Below are 25354 nucleotides of genomic sequence, written 5' to 3'. Positions count from 1 at the left end.
CCAGAAGTTGCCACCAATTTAGGGATGCTTTTACATGGTTTGGCAGGCGGATTCTGTTGTTGATAGAATTGGAGATCTGACCCAGCGGGAAAGTATACAATTCTTCAAGATTCTTGTATTGGCCTGAGACCATTGAATGGCTTGAATGCAGGATATCATGGACCCCAGGACTGACATAGCAAACTTTATAAAGGCCATCTTTCGGTTCTTCAGGATATAGACCATTGATCTTAACTGTATTTGCATTTCCATTGGTAGAAAAGAGATCTGATTTTGGGAGTCTAAAAGAATTTCCAGGAAAGTCTTCCTGTTGGAAGGACTTAGGTCTGAGCTATCCTAGAGATTCCAGAATCTGGACGGTCAAGTGCAGATGTTCCTTGAGCTGTGAAATAGAGGGAGACATTTTTAAGACATCGTCTAAGTAGAGAACAATACAGATGTCTTGCTTTCTCATGAATGCTTTCACTTCGACCATTAGTTTTGTAAAAAGTCGAGGAGATGAAGAAATCCCAAAAGGAAGGACATTAAATTCGTAATGACAGGTCTTCTGTCCTCGTTTGAGCGAAATCTCAGAAATTTCCGGTAAGAAGGATGTATGGGCATGTGGTAGTACGCATCTTGAAGATCGATGGTTGCAATGATGAAATGGTTGCTTATCAGTGATTCAGATGTTTCAGATTTAGTATTATTTTGTAAGCCCCTGTTGTTTTTTGATTAAAAATAAATGAGAATAATGGCCGCTGCCTGTTCCATCTGTGGTTCTGGCAAAATCACTCCTGACTCCTGCAGGTTTTGAAGCCATGGTATCAGGATCACTTGTAGTTTTGGGGATGACAGAAATGCTATTTCTAATCTTAAAGGAGGATAAGATGAAAACTCGATTTTTGCTCCTCCTCCAACCATTTCTTGAATCTTTTGAGCTGATGACATTTCTTGCCACCATGAAAGAAATTTTGCAATTTGGCCTCCTATATGACTAGCGTCATTGCCTTCCTTGTTCCTGTTTCTGGAAAATATTATTTCCTCTTCCTCCTTTAGGATAACACCAGCAACCTGATTTACCCTTCCCTTTGTTTGAGCTTATGATGGACAAAAGGATCTTTTTTTAAAATTTTTTGTCTCAGGTAGTGATTTCTTCTCATCCAATGCTTTTACTAAAACATCATCCAGAGCAGATCCGAATACATATTCCCCTGTAAAGTGAATGGAGCAAAGCTTGGACCCTGACTGACTCTGCTGAAGCATCCTCTAGAAATCCCATAGCTTTTTGAAGTTATGGCAAGGTGGCAAGTATGTGTTCCCTATAAGTACCCCTACAAAGATGTTCTTCCAGCTGATGTAAACAGCAGAAAATGGACCTTGCTACTCAAGTTGAAAAGACATTCATCTACAGTAAAACTTCAGGTGTTTCCCAAATCTTCCTTAACAAGCTGTCCATTTTTCGGTCCATAGGATCTTTGGGAAGTGTGATGCTGAGTCACTTCTCACTGCCAAGCTGTGAGATCTGATGGTTAATGAGTCAGAGGGCAAAAGCCAGGAGGGTGCATCATAAACTGACTGAGGTCAGAATACCAGGAGGATTGGAGATCAGAGCAGAAGCAGTTAAATAGATGGATTGTCAGAGCGTGGTCCAAGGTCAGGCAATAGAAGATCTAAAAACCAAATGAAAGTTTCAGAAAGACAAACTACACAGTAGCTGAATGTACATTTGGCAGAGGTTTGGAAGTAGCAGCCCAGTTAAGTAGCCTGGCAACCAGTTGGGACAATGAACACCTGGAGACAGCCAGCACCTCCCAGTCTCAGATTGGATTGCCGAACTGTTAATCAACACACTTACAGCTCAGCATGCCTCTTTACCAGATTGGATGGCTAAGGGTACCGTCACACTATAACATTTTGATCGCTACGACGGTACGATTCGTGACGTTCCAGCGATATCGTTACGATATCGCTGTGTCTGACACGCAGCAGCGATCAGGGATCCTGCTGAGAATCGTACGTCGTAGCAGATCGTATGGAACTTTCTTTCATCGCTGGATCTCCCGCTGTCATCGCTAGATCGGTGTGTGTGACACCGATCTAGCGATGCGATCCAGCGATGCGTTCGCTTGTAACCAGGGTAAACATCGGGTAACTAAGCGCAGGACCGCGCTTAGTTACCCGATGTTTACCCTGGTTACAAGCGTTAAACTAAAAAAAACCAAACAGCACATACTTACATTCTGGTGTCCGTCAGGTCCCTTGCCGTCTGCTTCCCGCACTGTGACTGCCGGCCGTAAAGTGAAAGCAGAGCACAGCGGCTGTGCTTTCACTTTCACTTTACGGCCGGCAGTCACTGAGTGCGGGAACCAGACTGCAAGGGACCTGACGGACACCAGAATGTAAGTATGTGCTGTTTGTTTTTTTTTAGTTTAACACTTGTAACCAGGGTAAACATCGGGTAACTAAGCGCGGTCCTGCGCTTAGTTACCCGATGTTTACCCTGGTTACCCAGGGACCTCGGCATCGTTGGTCGCTGGAGAGCTGTCTGTGTGACAGCTCCCCAGCGACCACACTACGATTTACCTACGATCACGGCCAGGTCATATCGCTGGTCGTGATCGTAGGTAAATCGTATAGTGTGACGGTACCCTAAGCTGTACGTAACTGCATCCCAGACACACTGAGGGGTAGAACCGTGATAAGAAGAATCCTCAAAAGGTAGAGTTTGCCACTCTCGCAGCATTCTAATACACCTTTGGAATCTTGGACCAAGATTTGGCTATGTATTCATTAAGGGGAAATGTATCCTTCAATTCTCCTGGAATACTCAGCCATTTCTCTGGAAGTTCCCATTCATCTAGTATTAAACTCTGTGTGTTATCATGAATGCTGAATACTAACTTCCTTTCATACTTTAACCATCTGAACATCTCATCCTGAATGGTTTAACCCCTTCACCCCCGGAACTTTTTCCGTTTTTTCGTTTTCGTTTTTCGCTCCCCTCTTCCCAGAGCCATAACTTTTTTATTTTTCCGTCAATATGGCCATGTGAGGGCTTATTTGTGGGACGACATGTACTTTTGAACGACATCATTGGTTTTACCATGCCGTGTAACAGAAAACGGGAAAAAAATTCCAAGTGTGATGAAATTGCAAAAAATGTGCAATGACACACTTATTTTTTGTTTGGCTTTTTTGTTAGGTTCACCAAATGCTAAAACTGACCTGCCATTATGATTCTACAGGTAATTACGAGTTCATTGACACCTAATATGTCTAGGTTATTTTTTATCTAAGTGGTGAAAAAAAATTCCAAAGTTTGCTAAAAAAAAAAAAAAAAAAAAAAAAAGAAAAAAATTGCGCGATTTTGTGATACCTGTAGCGTCTCCAATTTTCGTGATCTGTGGTCAGGTGAGGGCTTATTTTTTGCGTGCCGAGCTGACGTTTTTAATGATACTATTTTGGTGCAGATACGATCTTTTGATCGCCCGTTATTGCATTTTAATGCAATGTTGCGGCGACCAAAAAAACGTAATTTTGGCGTTTTGATTTTTTTTTTCACTATGCCATTTAGCAATCAGGTTAATCCTTTGTTTTTATTGATAGATCGGGTGATTCTGAACGTGGCGATACCAAATATGTGTATTTTTTTTTATTTTTTATTGTTTTATTTTGATTGGGGCGAAAAGGGGGGTGATTTGAACTTTTATATATTTTTTTATTTTTAAACACTTTTTTTTTTAAATTTTGGCATGCTTCAATAGCCTCCATAGGAGGCTAGAAGCATGCACTACACGATCGGCTCTGCTACATAGAGGTGAAGTACAGATCACCTCTATGTAGCAGAAAGGCAGGTGTACTTTAAACGCCAGCCACAGGGTGGCGATCAAAGCAATCGGCCATCAACAACCATAGACGTCTCAAGGAGACCTCTGGTTGTTATGGCAATGCACTGCTGACCCCCGATCATGTGACGAGGGTCAGCGGTGCGAGCACTTCCGGCCGCGCGGACGGGAGCACTAGTTAAATGCCGCTGTCAGCGCTTGACGGCGGCAATTAACTAGTTAATGGGCGCGAGTGGATCGCGATTCCGCTCGCGCTCATTGTGCGCACATATCAGCTGTACAAAACAGCTGACATGTCACGGTTTTGAGGTGGGCTCACCGCCGGAGCCCACCTCAAAGCAGGGGATCTGCCAGCTGACGTACTATTCCGTCAGCTGGCAGAAAGGGGTTAAGTAGACTTATCTTCCTCTACCTCCATATTATTTCTCACAGCTGACAACAATTCCTTTTTTTTGTTTCTTGTGTTTAAAATAAAGATCCCTGTGGGAGGTGGAGCCGCATATTCATGACTGTAATAGGCGGCCCCACGTGACCGCATACAGGAGAAACTGAGGCCAGGACAGGACACTGCGAGGGAGCCGAGTGAGTATTTTAATAACAGCGGGCGGGTGCACAGGGGGTGGGAGGGGGGTGGCGACAGGGATCTTTATTTTAAACACGAGAAACAAAAAAAAAAGGATATTTCATATCTTCTCTACAGCAAACGCTGCTGCAGAGAAGATATGAATCGCGGCTTCAGCACCATGTGGGGGGGACATCGCTTACTGTAGCGCTGTCTCCTGCACGGCACACGGACTGCACACGGACAACGTCCTTGTGCTGTACGTGTTTTACACGGACCCATTGACTTTAATGGGTCTTTGTAATCCGTGCGCTCCCACGAACACTGACATGTCTCCGTGTTTTGCACACGGACACACGGTCCGTGAAAACACGCTGACATGTGCAGAGACACATTGATTTCAATGTGTCTAGGTAAGTCAGTGTCTCCGGTACGTGAGGAAACTGTCACCTCACGTACCGGAGCCACTGAAGTGTGAAACCGGCCTTAGATGGAGTTGTACTAGTAGTTATCAACCACACAGAATATGAAAAAAAAAGCATATTTTTTCAGTCTCTACCTTAAAGAGGCTAAAGATAAGAAAAGGTATAAATATATTTACATGAAGTTTAATTATGTACTCACGTATTTTGGAAGTGATGGAGGAATGGCACACAATCCTGTAGAAATATAAGGACTACATTTAATTAAAATAAGAAATTGAGGAAGGAATGAGAACCAATGTTTAAATTATATTTAACACTCTCCCACTCTAGCCTAGCATTTTTCTTTTTGTTTTTTCCTTCTAAAAGCCATAACTTTTTAAATTTTTCAACATATTGCGTTGTTTCTAGTAGGACGAGTTTTATTAATTAAAAAAAACTTTGTTAAGTGAAATGCAAAAAAGAAAATGTCAAAATTGCAATTGTTTCTTTCAGTTCACTGTGTGGTAAGTATGACATTTTTGTGAGGGTAATATAATATTTGCATGCATAAACAGTAGATCCCCAGAGTCAGTACTAAGGCTGCCTTCACACGATCAGTATTTGGTCAGTATTTTACATCAGTATTTGTAAGCCAAAACCAGGAGTGGAACAGTCAGAGGAAAAGTATAATAGAAACATATGCAACACTTCTGTATTTATCACCCACTCCTGGTTTTGGCTTCCAAATATTGATGCAAAATACTGACCAAATACTGCTAGTGTGACGGCAGCCTAATAGTGGGCCATTGGCAACCTAGTGTGAGTCTATCTACAGACAAAAAAAAACAAAGGCAGCACACCAGTTCAGGATGAAAAAATGTGACTAATTAATTGCCCAAAATGGGGACATTCCAGCTCAGGATTGTGAGCCTTTCTCAAGCAACAAACAAGTGGCAGTGTTCACCTTTAGGGCCCCTTTCCACTTGTGTGAGAAAAAAACGATCCGATTTACGGACCGAAAAAACGGATGTAACGTGTGCGATTGTCATGCGAGTGTCATGCGAGTGTAATGCGATTTTTTAATCGCATCATCCGTTTTTACATCCGTATGCAATCCGTTTTTTTTCTCTGCAACTATTTTTATACAGTAATTTACAGGACTATTTACAGTGTTCTGTGCCACAGAATGGTAAAGTATCCGTAAAAAACGGATGGAATACGGATGGTCCGTATTCCATGCGTTTTTTTTCTCGCACCCATTGACTTGCATTGGTGAGTCTCGTCCGAGAATCTCAGCAATACGCAGCATGCTGCGATTTTTTTCTCAGCCGACACAGATTTTTCTCAGTCCGATTTCGGCTGGGAAAAAAATCGCAAATGGAATGTCACCTATTGAAAAACATTGGTCCGAGTGCAATCCGATTTTTTTATCGGATTGCACTCGTCCGTTTTTCTCACAAGTGGAAAGGGGCCCTTAAGGGAATGTTGCCACGGTCGGTAAACGCTGCGGGTTGGATGCTGCGTACATCCGCAGCATCCAATTCGCAGTGTCCAGATGTTACAGCATAGTGGATGGGATTTCAAGAAATCCCATGTCCACTATGCGTGTGTAGGGAGGTGGCGGAGGACCTCAGTGCACCCTCTCCTTCTGCCATGTGACCCGCCCCCCATGCACTTGATTTAGAATTGTTCTCTGTTCATTATGTGCTGTATTTTCAATGTATAATGTTCTGTGTTTTATGCTGTGATATGTTTGCAAAGTGTGTACCGTCATATGTTGCACCTGTTTCTATGTGTTGTGGAGAGTCTCCCTTTATCTGCTGTAACCTGCCTGTTGTTATGCACTGTTGCTAGGTCAGGGACAGCAAGGGTTAACAGTGTGTTATGTGCTAACAGCCACAAGGTGAAAGGAAGCTTCAGCTTCCAGAGAACTGCCCGAGACTCTGGCCAGAGCAGACGTGCTTGTCAGACGGGGCACTGTCAGACCTCCCGGATGGGAGAGGTTTGTTGTCCCGGACTCAAAAGGACTCAAAAGGAGTCCAAAGGACTCCCAGGACCCAGAGTAGCCTGAAAGGACTCAAGATGGGTCCCAAGGACTAAGGACTAGTAGGATGTACTACAGGACTACAGTATTATAGGAGGGCCTCATGTCGAAAGGGGTATAAGCGCCTGGATTCCAGGGTGTGGATTATTGCGATCTTCGGCTCCTGCGACCATTGTGGGTACGGCGGCAACCAACTTCAGGGAGAGAACAGCAATCTAGTTGTGCACGTGTTGTCTTCTTGTTTCCACCATCCTGTTTCATTAAAACTTATTTTTCCCATTAGAAAGCTGCTGCCTTCCTGGATCCTTTATTTCCTAGACTTCTGCGGCTGGCACAAGAACAAGGTAAACTGTACGAAAAGCTGTATTGGTCTCGTTCATTTATGTACAAGGGACCAGGGGGTGCTTACTGAACGTATGCTCAATGGACTCTGCCTTAATACGGTGCCTTTAAGTAACACGCCAAGACTAACGCCCCTCTGGCTTCTCCTTGCTTACATTTGGCGTAGTGGTGACAGGATGGACCCCCGCAGCCTTATAACACTAAGACTGATGGATGGAAGGTATGGCACTTGTGATTTTGCATTGTTGTCTGCCATGGAAGAAGGAAAGGTGGCAGCTGACTGTGACTGTGAAATAGATTTATGTGAAGAGCTGTCTGTACTGGAACATTTGGAGCTGTCAGCTGACAGCGATGCTGAATTTTTTGACTGTGAACTTGAGATGTTGCCTGCCATTGGCGTGAAAAAAATGGCGCATGTAATGAACTTGATGGTGCTGACCGCAGAGGAGATGCGGTTGTTGGCGCCAAAGGTAAAGAAAAGGATGGGTGTCGTGGGCGTTACCAAGAGAAGTTGGCACCAGAAGAGAGAGAGTTACACCTTGTTGCAGGAGAGGCCCACCCAAAAAGGGTGCTGGCGAAGAGAGAACTCAAGGCCCCGCAGCTGAACTTAGAGAGACGAGTGGAGCAGCAAGAGATGACCCCCACCCACGAATGGGTGGAACCCAGGAAAAACAGATTGCCTGGCATTGGAAGAGGCGCCACCCATTTGTTGTTTAACAGAGAAGGACTTAACATGTTGCACCGTGGCGGCATGGGCCGTCAGGACTGAAAGACATTCAAAACTGCGGGCAGAGGCGAGTCTGAGACCTGGTGGACAGAGGATGTGGAAGATAAGTCTTTCTCTTGACAGCCACCCCTGATACCCACAGGGGCTGACAGTGAGGACTGGGGCCTGGTGATGCCCCGATGGGAGCCGGCGGGAGTTCGGAGGATGCTAGAAGCGGCCCTGCAGAGCATGATGTTGGCCACAATCAGCAATGTGGGCTGCCGTGCCAAATGACTAACAATGGCTGAGGTGGTGAGTGAGGAATCCCTGGCCCATCATCCCGCTGCCCTGCCCGCGGCCATTTTATCTCCCATCGCTCCGCCGTCATCTCCGGAGATGACCCAACTGTCTGCTCCTCCACTGTCAGTGGAGGTTCCCGGACCACAGACTCCGCCATCGCCTGATGCAGTAATGGCCCCTGCGTTTCCCCGGGCCGCCCCCGTTTCAGCCACCGTCCAGGCTGGAGCGAAGGAAAGGCCCTGTGTGGTTGTGGAGGATCCTTACGTACCAGTGGAGGCCAAATGAAAGCATAATGTAATCCAGGAGAAGAGGCGGCGGGAGCGCCGCATCCGCGTGGAGCTACAGCGCCTAGGCAGTGGGACAGCAGCAGGCTGAGTGACCCGCAACATCATCAGGTACCTGAACTGGCACAGGGACTTTGGCTTTGTACAGGAGCTAGAGACCGGGGCCAAGGTCTATATAAATGCTGGCTCCCTCATGTTCAATGCCCCCCTTCGGGAGGGGGACTATGTGTCATTTATTAAAGTAGAAGGACCCAGGGGGCCCTACATAGTGCCATTAAGTTGGCCCCTGAATGAGAAACTGGTCCACCACATGGGACCCCATGGGTGGAAAGGCTAGCTGCTATGGCTGCAGTGGCCCCGACCGCACAGGAGCAAGCGGTACCTCAGGGCAGATGTGTCTGCAGAGCCAGGGGCTCGAGGAGCTGCAGGACCACCACTGAAGGGAGTGCGGAGCTGAAAGAATAGTGGGGACTCCTCCTCCAGTGGGTCCTCATCAAATGTGCATATGGTCGTACAAGAGCCACATGCGGCCTATTATGCAACCCAGAGTTCGTCTGTGGACTAATCGTCCCCTTTAAGAAATATTTTTGGTTGTTGTTGGTGCCCATTGCACTCTATGGAGCAACATTGAGGGACTGTTACGCGTCCCTAAAAGGACAATGGACCTGGCACGACGGCGAAAAGACAATGCTGTTTATAGTGGCCTCATGTTAATTGCCACCCTTGTTGTGTTTTCCTCTCCTCCCAGTTTGTTAACACTCGTTGGTGCTCTTCCTGCTAGATCACGGGGCCATGACCCCATGGGGGTTAATGGCGGTAGGCTCTGGAAGAGTGCTGCTGGACTGAACTGTGCTACCCCTGAACTGTGTCCCATTTCTGCCCTTGGACTGGCCCCATGTTTGAAAGCAGCCCACCACCGTCAAAAAGGGGTCTGTGATCCTCTAAAAGGAGGGAGGGGGAGACAGTCCCCAGAAGGAGCAGGGTCATGTGGACCCCAACATATAGAAAGGCTGTTGGGTCTAAGTGAGGCCCATGCCAAAGACTGTGGCTGCCCGCGTTTAAAGGGACCTGCCATTATTAGACTACGTGTGCCTAGTGTTTCTTTATATGTTTTCCTCTGGTTGCCGTGGCCGGGGACTGCCATGTTTACAGGAGGGAGGAGTGTAGGAAGGTGGCGGAGGACCTCAGTGCACCCTCTCCTTCTGCCGTGTGACCCCCCCATGCACTTGATATAGAATTGTTCTCTGTTCATTAAGTGCTGTATTTGCAATGTATAATGTCCTGTATTTTATGCTGTGATATGTTTGCAAAGTGTGTACCGTCATATGTTGCACCTGTTTCTATGTATTGTATTGTGGAGAGATTCCCTTTATCTGCTGTACCCTGCCTGTGGTTATGCACTGTTGCTAGCTCATGGACAGCAAGGGTTAACAGTGTGGGATGTGCTAACAGCCACAAGGTGAAAGGAAGCTTCAGCTTCCAGAGAACTGCCTGGGACTCTGGCCAGAGCAGACGTGCTTGCAGACAGGGCACTACCAGACCCCCCAGACAGGAGAGGTCTGTTGCACCAGACTCAAAAGGGGTCACAAGGACTCCCAGGACCCAGAGTAGCCTGAAAGGACTCAAGAGAGGTCCCAAGGACTAAGGACTAGTAGCATGCACTACAGGACTATAGGAGGGCCTCACATCAAAAGGGGTATAAGTGCCCGGATTCCAGTGTGTGGATTATTGCGACCTTTGGCTCCTGCGGCCATTGTGGGTACGGCTGCAGCCAGCGTCAGGGAGAGAGCAGTAATCCAGTTGAGCACTTTTTGTCTTCATGTTTCCACCATCCTGTTTCATTAAAAGTTATTTTTCCCGTTGGAAGCTGCTGCCTTCCTGGATCCTTTATTTCCTGGACTACTGTGGCTGGAACAAGAACAAGGTAAACTGTGGGAAAAGCTGTGCTGGTCTTGTTCATTTATGTACAAGGGACCAGGGGGTGCTTGCTGAACATATGTGGATTGGCCCCAAGGGCTAGAGGTACTCGGTACCGGGTCCTGCAGCCCACAGGGGGACGTCACGTGGCTGACCCGATCCGTGGCCCCAGGACATCCTTGCAAAAGGGAAAGGTCTTAAAAGGGATATGTTCATGATGCCACCTGTGGTATTCGGTCAGGGTGACCAACGCTGCTTAGGGGTCCGCTGGGGTGATGTTATGGCAGCTAGATGGTATATCTTCCCACAGGTGAAGTATGTCCCCAGGGCTTCCCAGTGTGTAGATGGTGGATGGTGAATGGTGTAAGGCACAGTGAAGAACGAGGACACAAGGTTGCAGTCTCTTTACCTTTTTACTGAAGACTTCAGCATCCACAGTCCAGAGCACAGATCACGGGGCAGGCAGAGTCCGGCCAGTTTGGAGGCAAATCCAGAGTTCCCTTATCCAGGTGGAAATCAGTAGCCTTCCTCTAGCGCCTTTGTGTTGTAGTACCTTATTGCTGAGCCTCTCATAAGGTCCTCACAACTGTAGTAGATGTTCTAGATGTTATGTCTCTCTCTGTCCCCCAGATCGATAGGACAAACCCGTATGACCGGTGGCCTGAGGCTTCTTACAGGGACTCTAGCATGCCCCGGCCTCTCAGTAACTTGCAATTAGCTGTCCTGCCGATCTCTGGAGCAAGGCATAAATGACTGTTGCTCCCTCAGTGTTCCGGCTACCGGATCCTGCGTCTCAGAAGGAGACAGCCTTTGCAGGGCAGATCTCCTGGTTTCCACTCCTTTTGCTATGACTTCTTTCTCACTCTCTACAATACAGTTCTCTGTTCGTGTCCTTTCTTAGGAACTGCCGCACGTGGGGCAGACGCAGCTCCGTGTCCTTCTGTCCAGGCCTCTGACAGGATCCCACCCCTGTCAGGGACCAACTACCTGAGCGGAGCTCAGCTAGCAACTGCCTGAGCAAAGCTCAGCCAGCATCTGCCTCACTTCCTATCCAGACCACCAGTTTTACCTAATTGTGAAGAGTGCCCTAATAAATAGGAGCATAGCTCCCCCTGGCGGACTGGAGTGTGAAATGTGTTGTATGTTGGTGTTACCTGGTAAAGAGATCTCCTTTATTGACTCCAAACGTAACATCACTCCCCCTGGAGGAGAACGATATTACTGCAACGACCAGGACCCTGGGGCGCTGCATATGCTCAGTGGACTTTTTCTAAATACGGTGCCTTTTAAGTAATTCGCCACGACTACCACCCCCCTGGCTTCCCCTTGCTTACACATGCATCGGCGCCCGCAGCTTCCCTGTGGAGACAAACATGCGGTGCATCTTTCCAGACTGCAGCATGCCTATTTATCTTGCAGAGACGCGTGTCTCCGCAAGATAAATATCACCCATCCAATGTATTGGACGCGGTGATTCCGCACGGTTCAATGAACACATGCGGAATCACCTACGTTCAAAAACCAGGTAGCCCTTTGGACGGAGCGCACATGTGCTGCCGATTACTGACCATGGGAACATACCCTTATGCTGCTTTCACACATCAGTTTTTTGCCATCAGGTACAATCCGGCAAACTTTTAAAAAACGGATTTGGCAAAAATTGCCGCCGGATCCGTTTTTTCTCATAGACTTGTATTAGCGATGGATTGCTACGGATGGCCTCACGTTTCCTCTGTTTTTTGCCGGATCCGTCGAAAATTGGTTTTCCGGCTGCCAGAGAAAACAGACATAGTAAAGTTTTTTGCGTCCGTCAAAAAAACATTCGCTAGAATGGAACACTATGGCGCCGGATCCGTGAAACGACGGAATCCGGCGATGGGATCCCTCTTTTTTTAACTGAGCATGCTCCGATTTTTTTTTTTTTTTATTTAGGATCCAATTAGCTAGAACAGCTACTCGAATCCATTGAGAAAGTGCATCGAAGCATCAGATTTTTAAAATCTACGACAGATCCATTTTTTTCAACGGATTGTGCCTGACGGCAAAAAACTGATGTGTGAAAGCAGCCATAGGTGTATACATTTACATATTTGATATGTGAGTTATAAAACAATTAGGGAGCATCTCATAAAACACATATATGATATTCAAATGAATGTGTTAATATATAGTATAAATAATATACAATGTGCAAATAATGCATTCAATAGTGCTTGCAGTGTGCATACAATAGCAGGAACTTTTGATTGCATATAGATACACCTGTGCATTCTATTAATCCTAATGACTAACCCCTTCTCAATAGCTACTAACATGCTGACCTCGCCATTATCCACACCTACTGGGCATGGCATCCCTTCCAAAGATAGAAAAAACTGCACTGACGCATTGTGCAGGATCTGCAGCTCAAAGCAAGTGAAATGTCCGGAATCTCATATATCAAAGTACATTCAAAGTCATATATTTGCATAATTTGTCCTCTCTAAAGCAGTTAGTACAAATATTATATAAGATATACATGAAATATAAGAGAAGGTCAATCGACCTTGTCTCGAAATTAAACATAGAGAATAAATTCATAAAGGTTGGGAAGGAGGATTCGGGGGCAGTAGGTGCGGGGAATAAACTTTCCCATATATTATTATTCTTATAATTTAACTTTTGCAGCAATTCAATCAAAATTATGCAATGTTTCTAAACTTTATACACAAGAATACCGGCATAAAAGCTTTGATGAATCCAGTCCTAAGTTTTTCTGACTTACCAGTCACTGTGTTGCCATTTGAACATGCCTCCTTTAGCGCTATAATAACTCCGTCAGATTTGAGTTTTAAGTACTCCACAAGCTTAAAAAAACACAATAGATGTATTATTTGTTGCTTTAGGCCCACAATTTGTATGATAAACTATATTTGACATACTACAATGGAAAGTAAACGTTTGGACACCCTTGGTCAAAATTGATGAAATGATCTCTAAAAAGCCTAAAATTAAAGATGACACATTTCCTTTGGATTTTAGGCAAATAATATATATATTTTTTCATATTTTACATTTAAAAAATTGCAAACAGGAAAATCAGCCGATGCAAAAGTTTGTGCATCCTTGGAGATTTGTGTGCTCAAATAGCTTTGACCAAGGTTTCAGAACTTAATTAGCCTGTAAGGGCTATGGCTTGTTCACTATCATCGTCTCCCTGAGCGGCTTCCGCCATACTCCACGTGCGCTGACATCCACAGGATCTCCCATTGCATCCATTAAAATTGCTCTGATGAAGGTCCGGATGTGGACCGAAAACGTTCAAACTTATATCTTTGTGGATGCACATTAAAGGATCTTCTTCCTTCCCCCTAAATTCTTCTTGAGTGCCAAGTGTTTTTTCTTATTTTGTTCACTGTCATCATTAGGAAAGGCCAAGGGATGCAAATTTCCTAGCTTTATAAAAACCCAGCCTCCTCTAACCTTATGCCAAAAAACAGCAGGCATGGGTTCTTCTAAGCAGATGCCTAGCCCTATGAAAATGAAAGTTAAGGTACCGTCACACATAGCGACGCTGCAGCGATACCGACAACGATCCGGATCGCTGCAGCGTCGCTGTTTGGTCGCTGGAGAGCTGTCACACAGACAGCTCTCCAGCGACCAACGATCCCGAGGTCCCCGGTAACCAGGGTAAACATCGGGTAACTAAGCGCAGGGCCGCGCTTAGTAACCCGATGTTTACCCTGGTTACCATCCTAAAAAGTAAAAAAACAAACGCTACATACTTACCTACCGCTGTCTGTCCTCGGCGCTCTGCTTCTCTGGTCTGGCTGTGAGCGCCGGGCAGCCAGAAAGCAGAGCGGTGACGTCACCGCTCTGCTTTCCGGCTGACCGACGCTCACAGCCAGAGCAGGAGGAGTGCAGAGCACAGCGCTGGAGGACAGACGGCTGTAGGTAAGTATGTAGTGTTTGTTTTTTTACTTTTAGGATGGTAACCAGGGTAAACATCGGGTTACTAAGCGCGGCCCTGCGCTTAGTTACCCGATATTTACCCTGGTTACCAGCAAAGACATCGCTGAATCGGTGTCACACACGCCGATTCAGCGATGTCTACGGGGAGTCCAGCGACGAAATAAAGTTCTGGACTTTCTTCCCCGACCAGCGATCTCCCAGCAGGGGCCTGATCGCTGCTGCCTGTCACACTGGACGATATCGCTAGCGAGGACGCTGCAACGTCACGGATCGCTAGCGATATCGTCTAGTGTGACAGTACCTTTAACAGGAATAGTGGAGGTCAAGATAAGGTCTGAAAGACCAAGCAAAATTTCAGTGAGAGCTGCTCATGGGCTTGCTAGAAAGGCAAATCAGAATCCCTGCTTGACTGCAAAAGATTTAGCAGAATCTGGAGTTGTGGTATATTATTTTATTGTTCACAGACACCTGCACAAATATGGCTGTCAGGATTTGAACCCAGCAGCTCCTGTGCACCAGACGGCAGCTCTTCCCTCTGAGCTACAAAGCTCACTGGAGAGTTCATTACTAAGGGCTCATTTCCACTTGTGATAGACAAATCGGTCCGTAATCTGGACCGAAAAAAGGGATGAAAAGTATGCGTTTGTCTTGCGTTTGTGATGCGAGTTCAATGCGATTTTTTTAATCGCACCATCCGTTTTACATCCGTATGCAATCCTTTTTTTTTCTCTGCAACTAATTTTATACAGTCATTTACAGGACTATTTACAGTGTTCTATGACACAGAATGGTAAGGTATCCGTAAAAAACGGATGGAATACGGATGTTCCGTATGCCATGCGTTTTTTTATTGCACCCATTGACTTGCATTGGCGAGTCTCGTCCGAGACTCGCAGCAAATCGCAGCATGCTGCGATTTTTTTCTCAGTCCGATTTCGGCTGAGAAAAAAATCGCAAATGAAAAGACACCTATTGATTATCGGATTGCACTCGTCCGTTTTACTCGCAAGTGGAAATGAGCCCTTACTCAAATACTTGTAACAATGTTGTTTCTAATGGTCTCCACCCTGAGTTCCTGTTGGTTACCATCCTGGGTTTCTGATTGGCTCCATCCTGATGGAACATCCTATTTAAATCTGGCATTGCACTCTCTTCCTTGCAAGATTATTGAGCTACAAGACTCTAGTCAAGCTTCCTTTCACCTGCTGCTTATCCTGAAGATACTATTGCTGTTCCTGTGTATCGACTTCTGGCTATCCTTGACTACGATTCCTGTTTATCCTTCAAACACACTGCTGCTCCTGTGTACTGACTTCTGGCTATCCCTGACTGCGATTTCTGCTTATCCTTCAAACTACATTGCTGTTCCTGTGTACCGACTTCTGGGTATTCCTGACTGTTGGGGTTAGCGGAACGCACCAAGTAATGAGAGATAGATACGAGGTGCGTTTGCAGCCCGGGGTCCACCGTGCAGAGATACCTGCTGCTAAGTAATGGCAGATGGACACTGAGCTCACATGTGGGTTAAACTTGCCCCATCTGAAATGTAAGTGACCTCTGTTGCTTCACAGAGTCGCGCTGTACACAGAAAACTATTACCCTAACTAGGGTTATGCTTGCTCTGGAACTCTTTTGTGCTAACTGCACACATGAAGGAACCAGATGCTAAGCCAAGGCTAATTGCCCCCACTGACGCTAGCTGCCTGCCTGAGTGTACAGCCCCAGAGCTAAACAGACTCTCCACATATGACTGAGTGGTAGAGTATCCACTGGCAACAGCCAAACACAATTGATACTAGCGCATGGCCATGCGGCCATGCAAACCTTTCAGTGTATGTGCACACGTCCGGAATGCATGCAGAATTTTCCTGAGATAAACCAGAGGTTTTCCGCAGGAATTCTGCATGCGTTTTTTGTGCGTATTTTATGCTGGTTTTTTCCATTTTTTATTCCGGACACTCCAATATAATGGGAAATCCGCAAAAAATCCGCAAAAATAATGAACATGCTGCTTCTTTTTCCGGAATGCGTTTTTTTTTGCCGAAAAAAATGCATCATGTGCACAAAAAATGCGGAATGCATTCTAAATGATAGGATGCATAATGTAGGCATTTTTAAAGCGTTTTTATCGCGAAAAAACACGCAAAAAACGCGAAAATTCCTGAACGTGTGCACATACCCTTATAGTTGTAGCTTCTTCAGGACTTTCCTAGTGGACCAATAGGAGCTGCAACAGGACCTGAGCATGTGGCCCCCGACCTCCAATGAGAGGTCTTCCCTTGGGCATGCTCAGAAGGAGAAAAGCAGGACTTAGTCCCAGAAGCGTCTGCTCGCCACTGACCAGTACTGGCTACAATGGTTGAGCCTGGAAGGGAAGCAGTAACCAAGCGCACAGTATCTGCCTGAGTCAGACGCTGGGACCGACGTCTCAACTAAGCAGGCTCCACTGCGGCTGGAGAAGAATGGGAGACTGCAGCGGAGGTGGTTCGAGATTCCCCCTGTGCAGCGGCGGGAAATCGAGACCTAACACCTGACTATGCTACCTGCCGCTGCTGCCCATAGTGGTTGCAAGCTGAAGTTTTTACAATGGCCCTCATAGTCCCCTGATCTGAACATCATTGAAAATCTGTGGCTAGACCTCAAAATAGCAGTGCATGCAAGACAACCCAGGAATTTTCCAAGGAAGAATGGATGAAAATCCCTCAAATAAGAATTAAAAGACTCTTGTCTAGCTACAAGAAGTGTTTGCAAGCTGTGATATTTTCAAAAGATGCTACTAGCATGGATGTACTAAACATGCAGGGTGCCCTGTTATGATCCGGTGACCTTGGAGCCGCATGAATAACTTTCACTGGAGTAGGTGGTAACTGTACTGACCGCAAATCCTGATCTGACATCGCAACTAGAAGTAGCCGTGGGGTGTGCCCAACATACCCTAGACACCTCGTCACAGCCGGAGAACTAAATATTCCTATAGATGGAAATAGGAATACTATCTTGCCTCAGAGCAGAACCCCAAAGGATAGGCAGCCCCCCACGAATATTGACTGTGAGTAGGAGAGGAAAGACATACGTAGGCAGAAAACAGGATTTAGCAAAAGAGGCCCCTCTAGCTAAAATAGGAAAGGATAGGACAGAGTTCTGTGCGGTCAGTATTAAAACCCTTCCAAAAATATCCACAGCAGATTATACAAAAAGTTCCTCCATCTAACTAAAGACGTGGAACGTATATCTGCAACTCCAGAGAATCCTACACACAGAGCAGAAATACAATCAAAAATCCAGCACACAGCACGTGTGCCAAAGAAAAAAAAACAGACACTTATTTTTGCTGAATTGGCAGCTAAGCAGGAGAAACCAGACAGAGGTCCAACACCTCCCAAGAACCATTGACAACTGGAAAGGACTAATGAATCCTGCAAACCTAAATACCTCAGTCAGAATTGCAATCAGCAGAAACACCTGACCATGACTGCAGCCCTGGAACAACTGCATTACCACCTATAACCACCTGAGGGATCCCAAAAGCAGAATTCACAACAGTACTCCCCCCTTGAGGAGGGGTCACTGAACCCTCACCAGAGCCCCCAGGCCGATCAGGATTAGCCAGATGAAAGGCACGAACGAAATCAGCGGCATGGACATCAGAGGCAAAAACCCAAGAATTATCCTCTTGGCCATAACCCTTCCATTTGACAAGGTACTGAAGCCTCCGCCTCGAAAAACGGGAATCCAAAATCTTCTCAGCAACATATTCCAACTGCCCATCAACCAACACAGGGGACGGAGGATCAACAGAGGGAACAACGGGCTCCACATATTTCCGCAATAAAGATCTATGGAAGACATTATGGTTCGCAAAAGAGGACGGAAGCGCCAGTCGAAAAGACACCGGATTAATAATCTCAGAAATCCTGTAAGGACCAAACCGAGGCTTAAACTTAGGAGAAGAAACCTTCATAGGAACATGACGGGAAGACAACCAGACCAGATCCCCAACCCGAAGCCGGGAACCAACACACTGACGACGGTTAGCAAAACGTTGAGCCTCCTCCTGAGACAACACCAAATTATCTACCACATGAGCCCAAATCTGCTGCAACCTGTCAACCACAGAATCCACACCAGGACAGTCAGAAGGCTCAACCTGCCCAGAAGAGAAACAAGGATGAAAACCAAAATTACAAAAGAAAGGCGAAACCAAAGTAGCCGAACTAGCCCGATTATTAAGGGCAAACTCGGCCAATGGCAAGAAAGCCACCCAATCATCCTGATCAGCAGACACAAAGCATCTCAAATAAGTCTCCAAAGTCTGATTAGTTCGCTCGGTCTGACCATTCGTCTGAGGATGAAACGCAGAAGAAAAAGACAAATCAATGCCCAGCCTAGCACAAAAGGCCCGCCAAAACCTAGAAAAAAACTGGGAACCTCTGTCGGACACAATATTCTCCGGAATACCATGCAAACGAACCACATGCTGAAAAAACAACGGAACCAAATCCGAAGAGGAAGGCAATTTAGGCAAAGGCACCAAATGAACCATCTTAGAGAACCGGTCACAAACAACCCAGATAACCGACATCCTCTGAGAAACCGGAAGATCGGAAATAAAATCCATAGAAATATGCGTCCAGGGCCTCTCAGGGACCGACAATGGCAAAAGCAACCCACTGTTAGGGCTAGCGGAACGCAGCAGGAGAAAATTTACGGGAAAAGAAGGCACACGGCTTCATTAAGGAACCAACAGGATCCCTCTGGGACAAAATGGCCCCTGCCCCAATCTCAGAAGCGTCAACCTCAACCTGAAACGGAAGAGAAACATCCGGTTGGCGCAACACTGGAGCAGAAGTAAAACGATGCTTAAGCTCCTGAAAGGCAGAGACAGCTGCAGAGGACCAATTCGCCACATCAGCGCCTTTCTTCATCAAATCGGTCAAGGGTTTAACCACGCTGGAAAAATTAGCAATGAAACGGCGATAAAAATTTGCAAAACCCCAAAATTTCTGAAGGCTCTTCATGGATGTGGGCTGAATCCAATCAAGAATGGCCTGAACCTTAACCGGATCCATCTCTATAGACGAGGGAGAAAAAATGAAGCCCAAAAAAGAAACTTTCTGCACCACAAAGAGACACTTAGACCCTTTCACAAACAGGGCATTGTCACGAAGGATCTGAAATACCATCCTGACCTGTTCCACATGAGACTCCCAATCATCGGAAAATATCGTCCAAATATATAATAAAGAACTTATCAATATAAGTCCGGAAGATATCATGCATGAAGGACTGAAAAACAGATGGAGCATTAGTGAGCCCGAATGGCATCACAAGGTATTCAAAATGGCCTTCGGGCATGTTAAACGCAGTTTTCCATTCATCACCCTGCTTAATACGAACAAGATTATATGCCCCCGAAGGTCAATCTTCGTAAACCAACTATCTCTCTTAATCCTAGCAAATAAATCGGTAAGCAAAGGTAAAGGGTATTGAAACTTGACCGTGATCTTATTCAAGAGGCGATAATCAATACAGGGTCTCAAGGAGCCATCTTTTTTAGCAACAAAAAAGAATCCCGCTCCCAACCGTGAAGATGGCCGAATATGCCCTTTCTCCAAAGACTCCTTAATATAGCTCTGCATGGCGGTATGTTCAGGCACAGACAGGTTGAAAAGTCGACCCTTAGGAAACTTACAGCCTGGAATCAAGTCAATAGCACAATCGCAGTCCCTGTCCGGTGGAAGGAAACTGGACTTGGGCTCATCGAATACATCCTGAAAATCAGACAAAAACTCTGGAATTTCAGAAGAGGAAGAAGAGGAGATTGACATCAAAGGAACATCATTATGAACCCCCTGACAACCCCAACTAGTCACAGACATAGACTTCCAATCCAACACAGGATTATGTACCTGCAACCACGGAAAACCCAGCACGATAGCATCATGCAAATTATGCAACACCAGAAATCGACAATTCTCCTGATGGGCTGGTGCCATGCGCATGGTCACCTGTGTCCAAAACTGGGGCTTATTTTTAGCCAAGGGTATAGCATCAATGCCTCTTAAAGGAATAGGGTTCTGTAAAGGCTGCAAGGGAAAACCACAACGCCTGGCAAACTCAAAGTCCATTAAGTTCAAGGCGGCGCCTGAATCCACAAACGCCATGACAGAAAATGATGACAATGAGCAGATCAAGGACACCGATAACAGAAATTTAGGTTGTACAGTGCTGATGGTAAATGAACTAGCGATCCTCTTTGTCCGCTTAGGGCAGACTGAAATGACATGAGAAGCGTCGCCACAATAATAACACAACCTATTCTGACGTCTGAATCCTTGTCGTTCCGTTCTAGACAGAATCCTATCATACTGCATTGGCTCAGGAATCTGTTCTGAGGACAACGCCACAGCACACACAGTTCTGCGCTCCCGCAAGCGCCGATCAATCTGAATGGCCAGAGACATAGAATCACTCAGACCGAAAGGCGTGGGAAACCCCACCATAAAATCTTTAACGGATTAAGAAAGACCCTTTCTGAAAATTGCTGCCAAAGTATCATCATTCCATTTAGTCAACACAGACCATTTTCTAAATTTCTCACATTACAATTTTGCCGCCTCTTGACCCTGAGACAGGGCCAACAAGGTCTTCTCCGCTTGATCCACAGAATTAGGTTCATCATATAATAATCCTAAAGCCTGAAAAAAGGAGTCTACATTAAGCAAAGCCGGATTCCCAGATTCCAGGGAAAATGCCCAATCCAGTGGATCACCACGCAGCAGGGAGATGACGATATTAACCCGCTGAATGGAATCACCAGAGGATCGAGGTCTCAGAGCAAAAAAACAGTTTACAGTTGTTTTTTTTTTTTTAACCAATAAGTTTTTATTGAGAAATTGCATATTAACCATACAACAGTGAACTTCGGGAATAGGAGGGGGAGGAAGGGAGGGGAGGGCAATCAGAGAGGGAAGAGGGATGGGGGGACAAATCCAGTACAAAAAGCATGAAGACCACAACATAATCAGTACAAAATACACAGTCACAGTGTCAAGTACAGCAAGAAAAAGAAGATTGATGAAATATACCATTTAAATGAGGGTAAGAGCAGATTGGGAGATGTGTACGGAGGACACCCAGGGGTCCCACCATGAGAGGACCCTAGCTCTCCTCGCCAAACCCTGAGCCATAATAACCTCATAACAGAAGTGTAAGTCGATTTTGGCGATCAGTTCGGCTCTGGAATGGAGATCTCAGGACCTCCAATGTTTCGCAATGCATTGTCTGGCGGCAACTAGGACATTAGAGACAATGGGCCGGAGAGGGGAGGGAAGATCGATGAGGGAAATGCCCAGGACAGCAAGTTGACCACTCAGCGCCAGGGGGAGATGAGTCAGGTCGGTAATCAGTGCCTCCACCTCGCTCCAGAAAGCCTGAATCCGCGGGCACGACCACCAAACATGGGACGAGGACCCAAAGGCGCCACACCCCTTCCAAAAGAGAGGGGAGGAGGACGGGGAAAACCTCGCCAAACGGACGGGGGTAATGTACCAATGTAGTTGTATCTTTTTCACCTGCTCCAAGTGACTAATACAAGAGGAGAATTTAGAGGGATGTATCATTGCAAACTGCCAATCCTCCAGGGAGGCCTCAAAACCCAGCGAAGACTCCCAGGAAGTCATAAATTGAAATTTGTCAGTGGAACCATCGGATATGAGGGCTTTGTAGATAATGGATATGCCATGGGGCAATATAGTGGCTGGTCTGAAGAACCTATGAGCTGGGTCCTCTGTTAAAGGCGGGGGCGCTCCGAACGACCGACGTGACCTGAGAAAGCTACGGAGCTGAAGATATTGGAAAAGGTCATTGATGTTCAGGGAGAATCTCCCTGAGAGGTCCTCGAATAACAGAAGACCATCTGAGCCAAATAGGTCCGCCACCCGGAGCACCCCACGACTTCTCCAGGAGGAAAGAGAAATGTGTCCGATAGCATACTCCAGAGCCTGCAAAGAGACATAATCATACATGAACCCCAAATGGGAGGAGCTAAGCAGCGCCCAGAGTTTAGCAGCATTCCTGGTAGAGCGGAGACAAGGGCCCACAAGAGGGACCCGAAGCAGCTGAAGTTCTAAGAGTAGTTTAAGCGAGTTCTGGGGGGCAAAGTGGGACTCAATAAGGAACCAGGGCAAGCATGAGTTCCCCTCCCACCATATTTTAAGGGGCTCAAGGATCGCCGCCCTATAGTAAGACTGTACCGCAGGAGCGCCCAGCCCACCCATAGAGTACGGTAGGGACATAATCCGACGCCTGACCCTGTGTGGCTTCTTGTTCCAAATAAACTGATCTATAAGCAATTGGAAAGCTGAGATAAACTTTGCGGGGATAGAAAGGGGGAGGCAACGGAAGAGATACATAATCTTAGGTAGGAATAGCATTTTAGCAGTTTGTATACGGGCCATCCATGAGAGCGACGCATTCGATAAATGATCTATGCCCTTCCTGACCTCCGCAAGGGTTTCCTCACAGTTAGGGCGAACTATATTGTCTAACCTTGTTATCTTAATACCTAGGTACGTGAAGCCCAGGGGAGCCCAAATAAACGCGTATTGTGATTGAATTTGGATCTGGAGGGGAACCGAGAGGAAAAGGGGAAAGATTGTGGATTTGGTCAAATTAAGTTTGTAGTATGAGACCGCCGAAAATTCTGTTAAAATGGAGGTAATCGCGTTCAACGAAGTTAAAGGTGAGGTGCAGGTTAATACTACATCATCGGCATAAAGACCAATTTTATGTTCAGTTCCCCCCACCACAATTCCCTTTATGTCCGCGCTTTGCCTGACCATTGCAGCCAAGGGCTCCATGACCAGAGCAAAGCTGATAGGGGAGAGGGGGCAGCCCTGACGCGTACCATTCCGAATGGGGAGTGTTCGAGACCCAAAACCCGCCGAGCGAACCGACGCACAGGGGTTGGAATAAAGTGCCATAACCGCTCTACCAATTTGCCCAATAAGCCCAAACTTTTCCAGTATGAGTTCAATATATCCCCAGTGCACCCTGTCGAACGCTTTTTCGGTATCTAGCGACAGAAATACACTGGGGAGGCCACCCCCCTCCACCACATCCAAAAGATCTATCAGGCGCCTGGTGCCATCCCTGGTCTGTCTGCCCGGGACAAACCCAACTTGGTCTGGGTGAATGAGGCCAGGGAGCACCGAGAATAATCTGTTGGCCCAGATTTTTGCGTAAATCTTCACGTCACAGTTTAAGAGTGCTATCGGGCGGAAGTTCCCCGGGGATGTTGGGGGTTTCCCTTGTTTGGGGAGAGTCGCTATGGAGGCCTCCAACCCCTCAGCCCTAATACTGCCTGTCGACAACCAATTAATAAAAAGGTGCAAAAGATAAGGGGAGAGGACAGGAAAGAACTGGGCATAGTAAAGAAAACAAAAGCCGTCTGGCCCAGGGGAGGACCCCTTATTAGCCTCTCTGACAATCTGCGAGAGCTCAGACTCGACAATGGGGGAGTTTAGGAAAGAGAGCTGCTCCGGAGTGACCGAGGGGAGATTAATCTTCTCCAAGAATGCCAAAATTGACTCCCGCGAAGGCTGGGGAATCCCTGGGTCAGACCCGAGGTCATAGAGAGAGGAATAGTAAGATGCAAATTCCTCAGCAATATGAATAGGGTTGCACACCAGGGAACCGTCAGGCCTGAGCAAGAATGGGATCTTGGATTGAGCCTCTCTCCTCCTAAAGGTACCTTCACACATAACGATATTGTTAACGATATCGTTGCTATTTGTGACGTAGCAACGATATCGTTAATGAAATCGTTATGTGTGACAGCGACCAACGATCAGGCCCCTGCTGGGAGATCGTTGGTCGCTGAATAAAGTCCAGAACTTTATTTTGTCGCTGGACTCCTGCAGACATCGCTGGATCGGCGTGTGTGACACCGATCCAGCGATGTCTTCACTGGTAACCAGGGTAAACATCGGGATACTAAGCGCAGGGCCGCGCTTAGTAACCCGATGTTTACACTGGTTACCATGCTAAAAGTAAAAAAAAACAAACACTAGATACTTACCTACCGCTGTCTGTCCTCCAGCGCTGTGCTCTGCACTCCTCCTGTACTGGCTGTGAGCCGGAAAGCAGAGCGGTGACGTCACCGCTCTGCTTTCCGGCTCACAGCCAGTACAGGAGGAGAGCAGAGAAGCAGAGCGCAGCGCTGGAGGACAGACAGCGGTAGGTAAGTATCTAGTGTTTGTTTTTTTTTACTTTTAGCATGGTAACCAGGGTAAACATCGGGTTACTAAGCGCGGCCCTGCGCTTAGTTACCCGATGTTTACCCTGGTTACCAGCATCGTTGGTCGCTGGAGAGCGGTCTGTGTGACAGCTCTCCAGCGACCAAACAGCGACGCTGCAGCGATCCGGATCGTTGTCGGTATCGCTGCAGCGTCGCTTAATGTGAAGGGGCCTTAACACGTCTAACCAGAACAGCGCCCGCTCGGTCCCCCATTGCATAAAATTTAGCTCTAGTTTTCCTCAGAGTCTTCTCAGCTTTATGGAGGAGCAGGTTGCGGACATGCATGCGAGCTGCAGAGAGATCAGAGAAAAGCGCTGGAGTAGGGGATATTTTGTGAGGTGGGTTAAATCAGCCAGGGCAGATTGGAGAGCTGCATTATTCTTTCTTTTGGCCGTTGCCGCCATCTTGATGAGGCAACCCCTAATTACCGCCTTGTGGGCAAACCAAAGGGTGTCGGCACGTATGTCGGAGGTATCATTGGAAGCGAAAAATTCCCGCAAAGCCTCCTCAATACCCTGGGAGTTAGATTGGTCAGCAAGGAGATGGGCGTTGAGACGCCAGTGTGCGGGAGGCCTGATGGCCAAGGGGTCTTTTAGAGTAAGGGACACCGGGGCGTGATCCGACCATGTGATACTGCCTATATCTGCCGATATGCAATGAGGAAGAGCCATGTCATTCACCAGCACAAAATCAATCCTGCTGTAGGAGCCGTGCCTG

General features: G+C 46.7%; 1 protein-coding gene across 2 annotated transcripts in view; it reads right to left on the bottom strand.

Annotated features, from left to right (window-relative positions):
* The window catches only part of ZAP70 (zeta chain of T cell receptor associated protein kinase 70), a 220878-nt gene that overhangs the window by 119597 nt on the left and 75927 nt on the right, over positions 1-25354 (bottom strand). For both annotated transcript variants that reach the window (XM_069741694.1, XM_069741704.1), the window contains exons 5-6: positions 13151-13232; positions 5014-5048 (exon numbers count right to left, since the gene is read on the bottom strand). In XM_069741694.1, coding sequence (XP_069597795.1) covers positions 5014-5048; positions 13151-13232 — 117 coding nt within the window. The remainder of the gene's footprint in view (positions 1-5013; positions 5049-13150; positions 13233-25354) is intronic.

Source organism: Ranitomeya imitator, chromosome 1, assembly GCF_032444005.1.
Source record: "Ranitomeya imitator isolate aRanImi1 chromosome 1, aRanImi1.pri, whole genome shotgun sequence".
Classification (NCBI taxonomy): Eukaryota; Metazoa; Chordata; class Amphibia; order Anura; family Dendrobatidae; genus Ranitomeya; species Ranitomeya imitator.
Note: the sequence above shows the minus strand (reverse complement) of the source record. Positions and strands in the feature narration are given on the sequence as shown.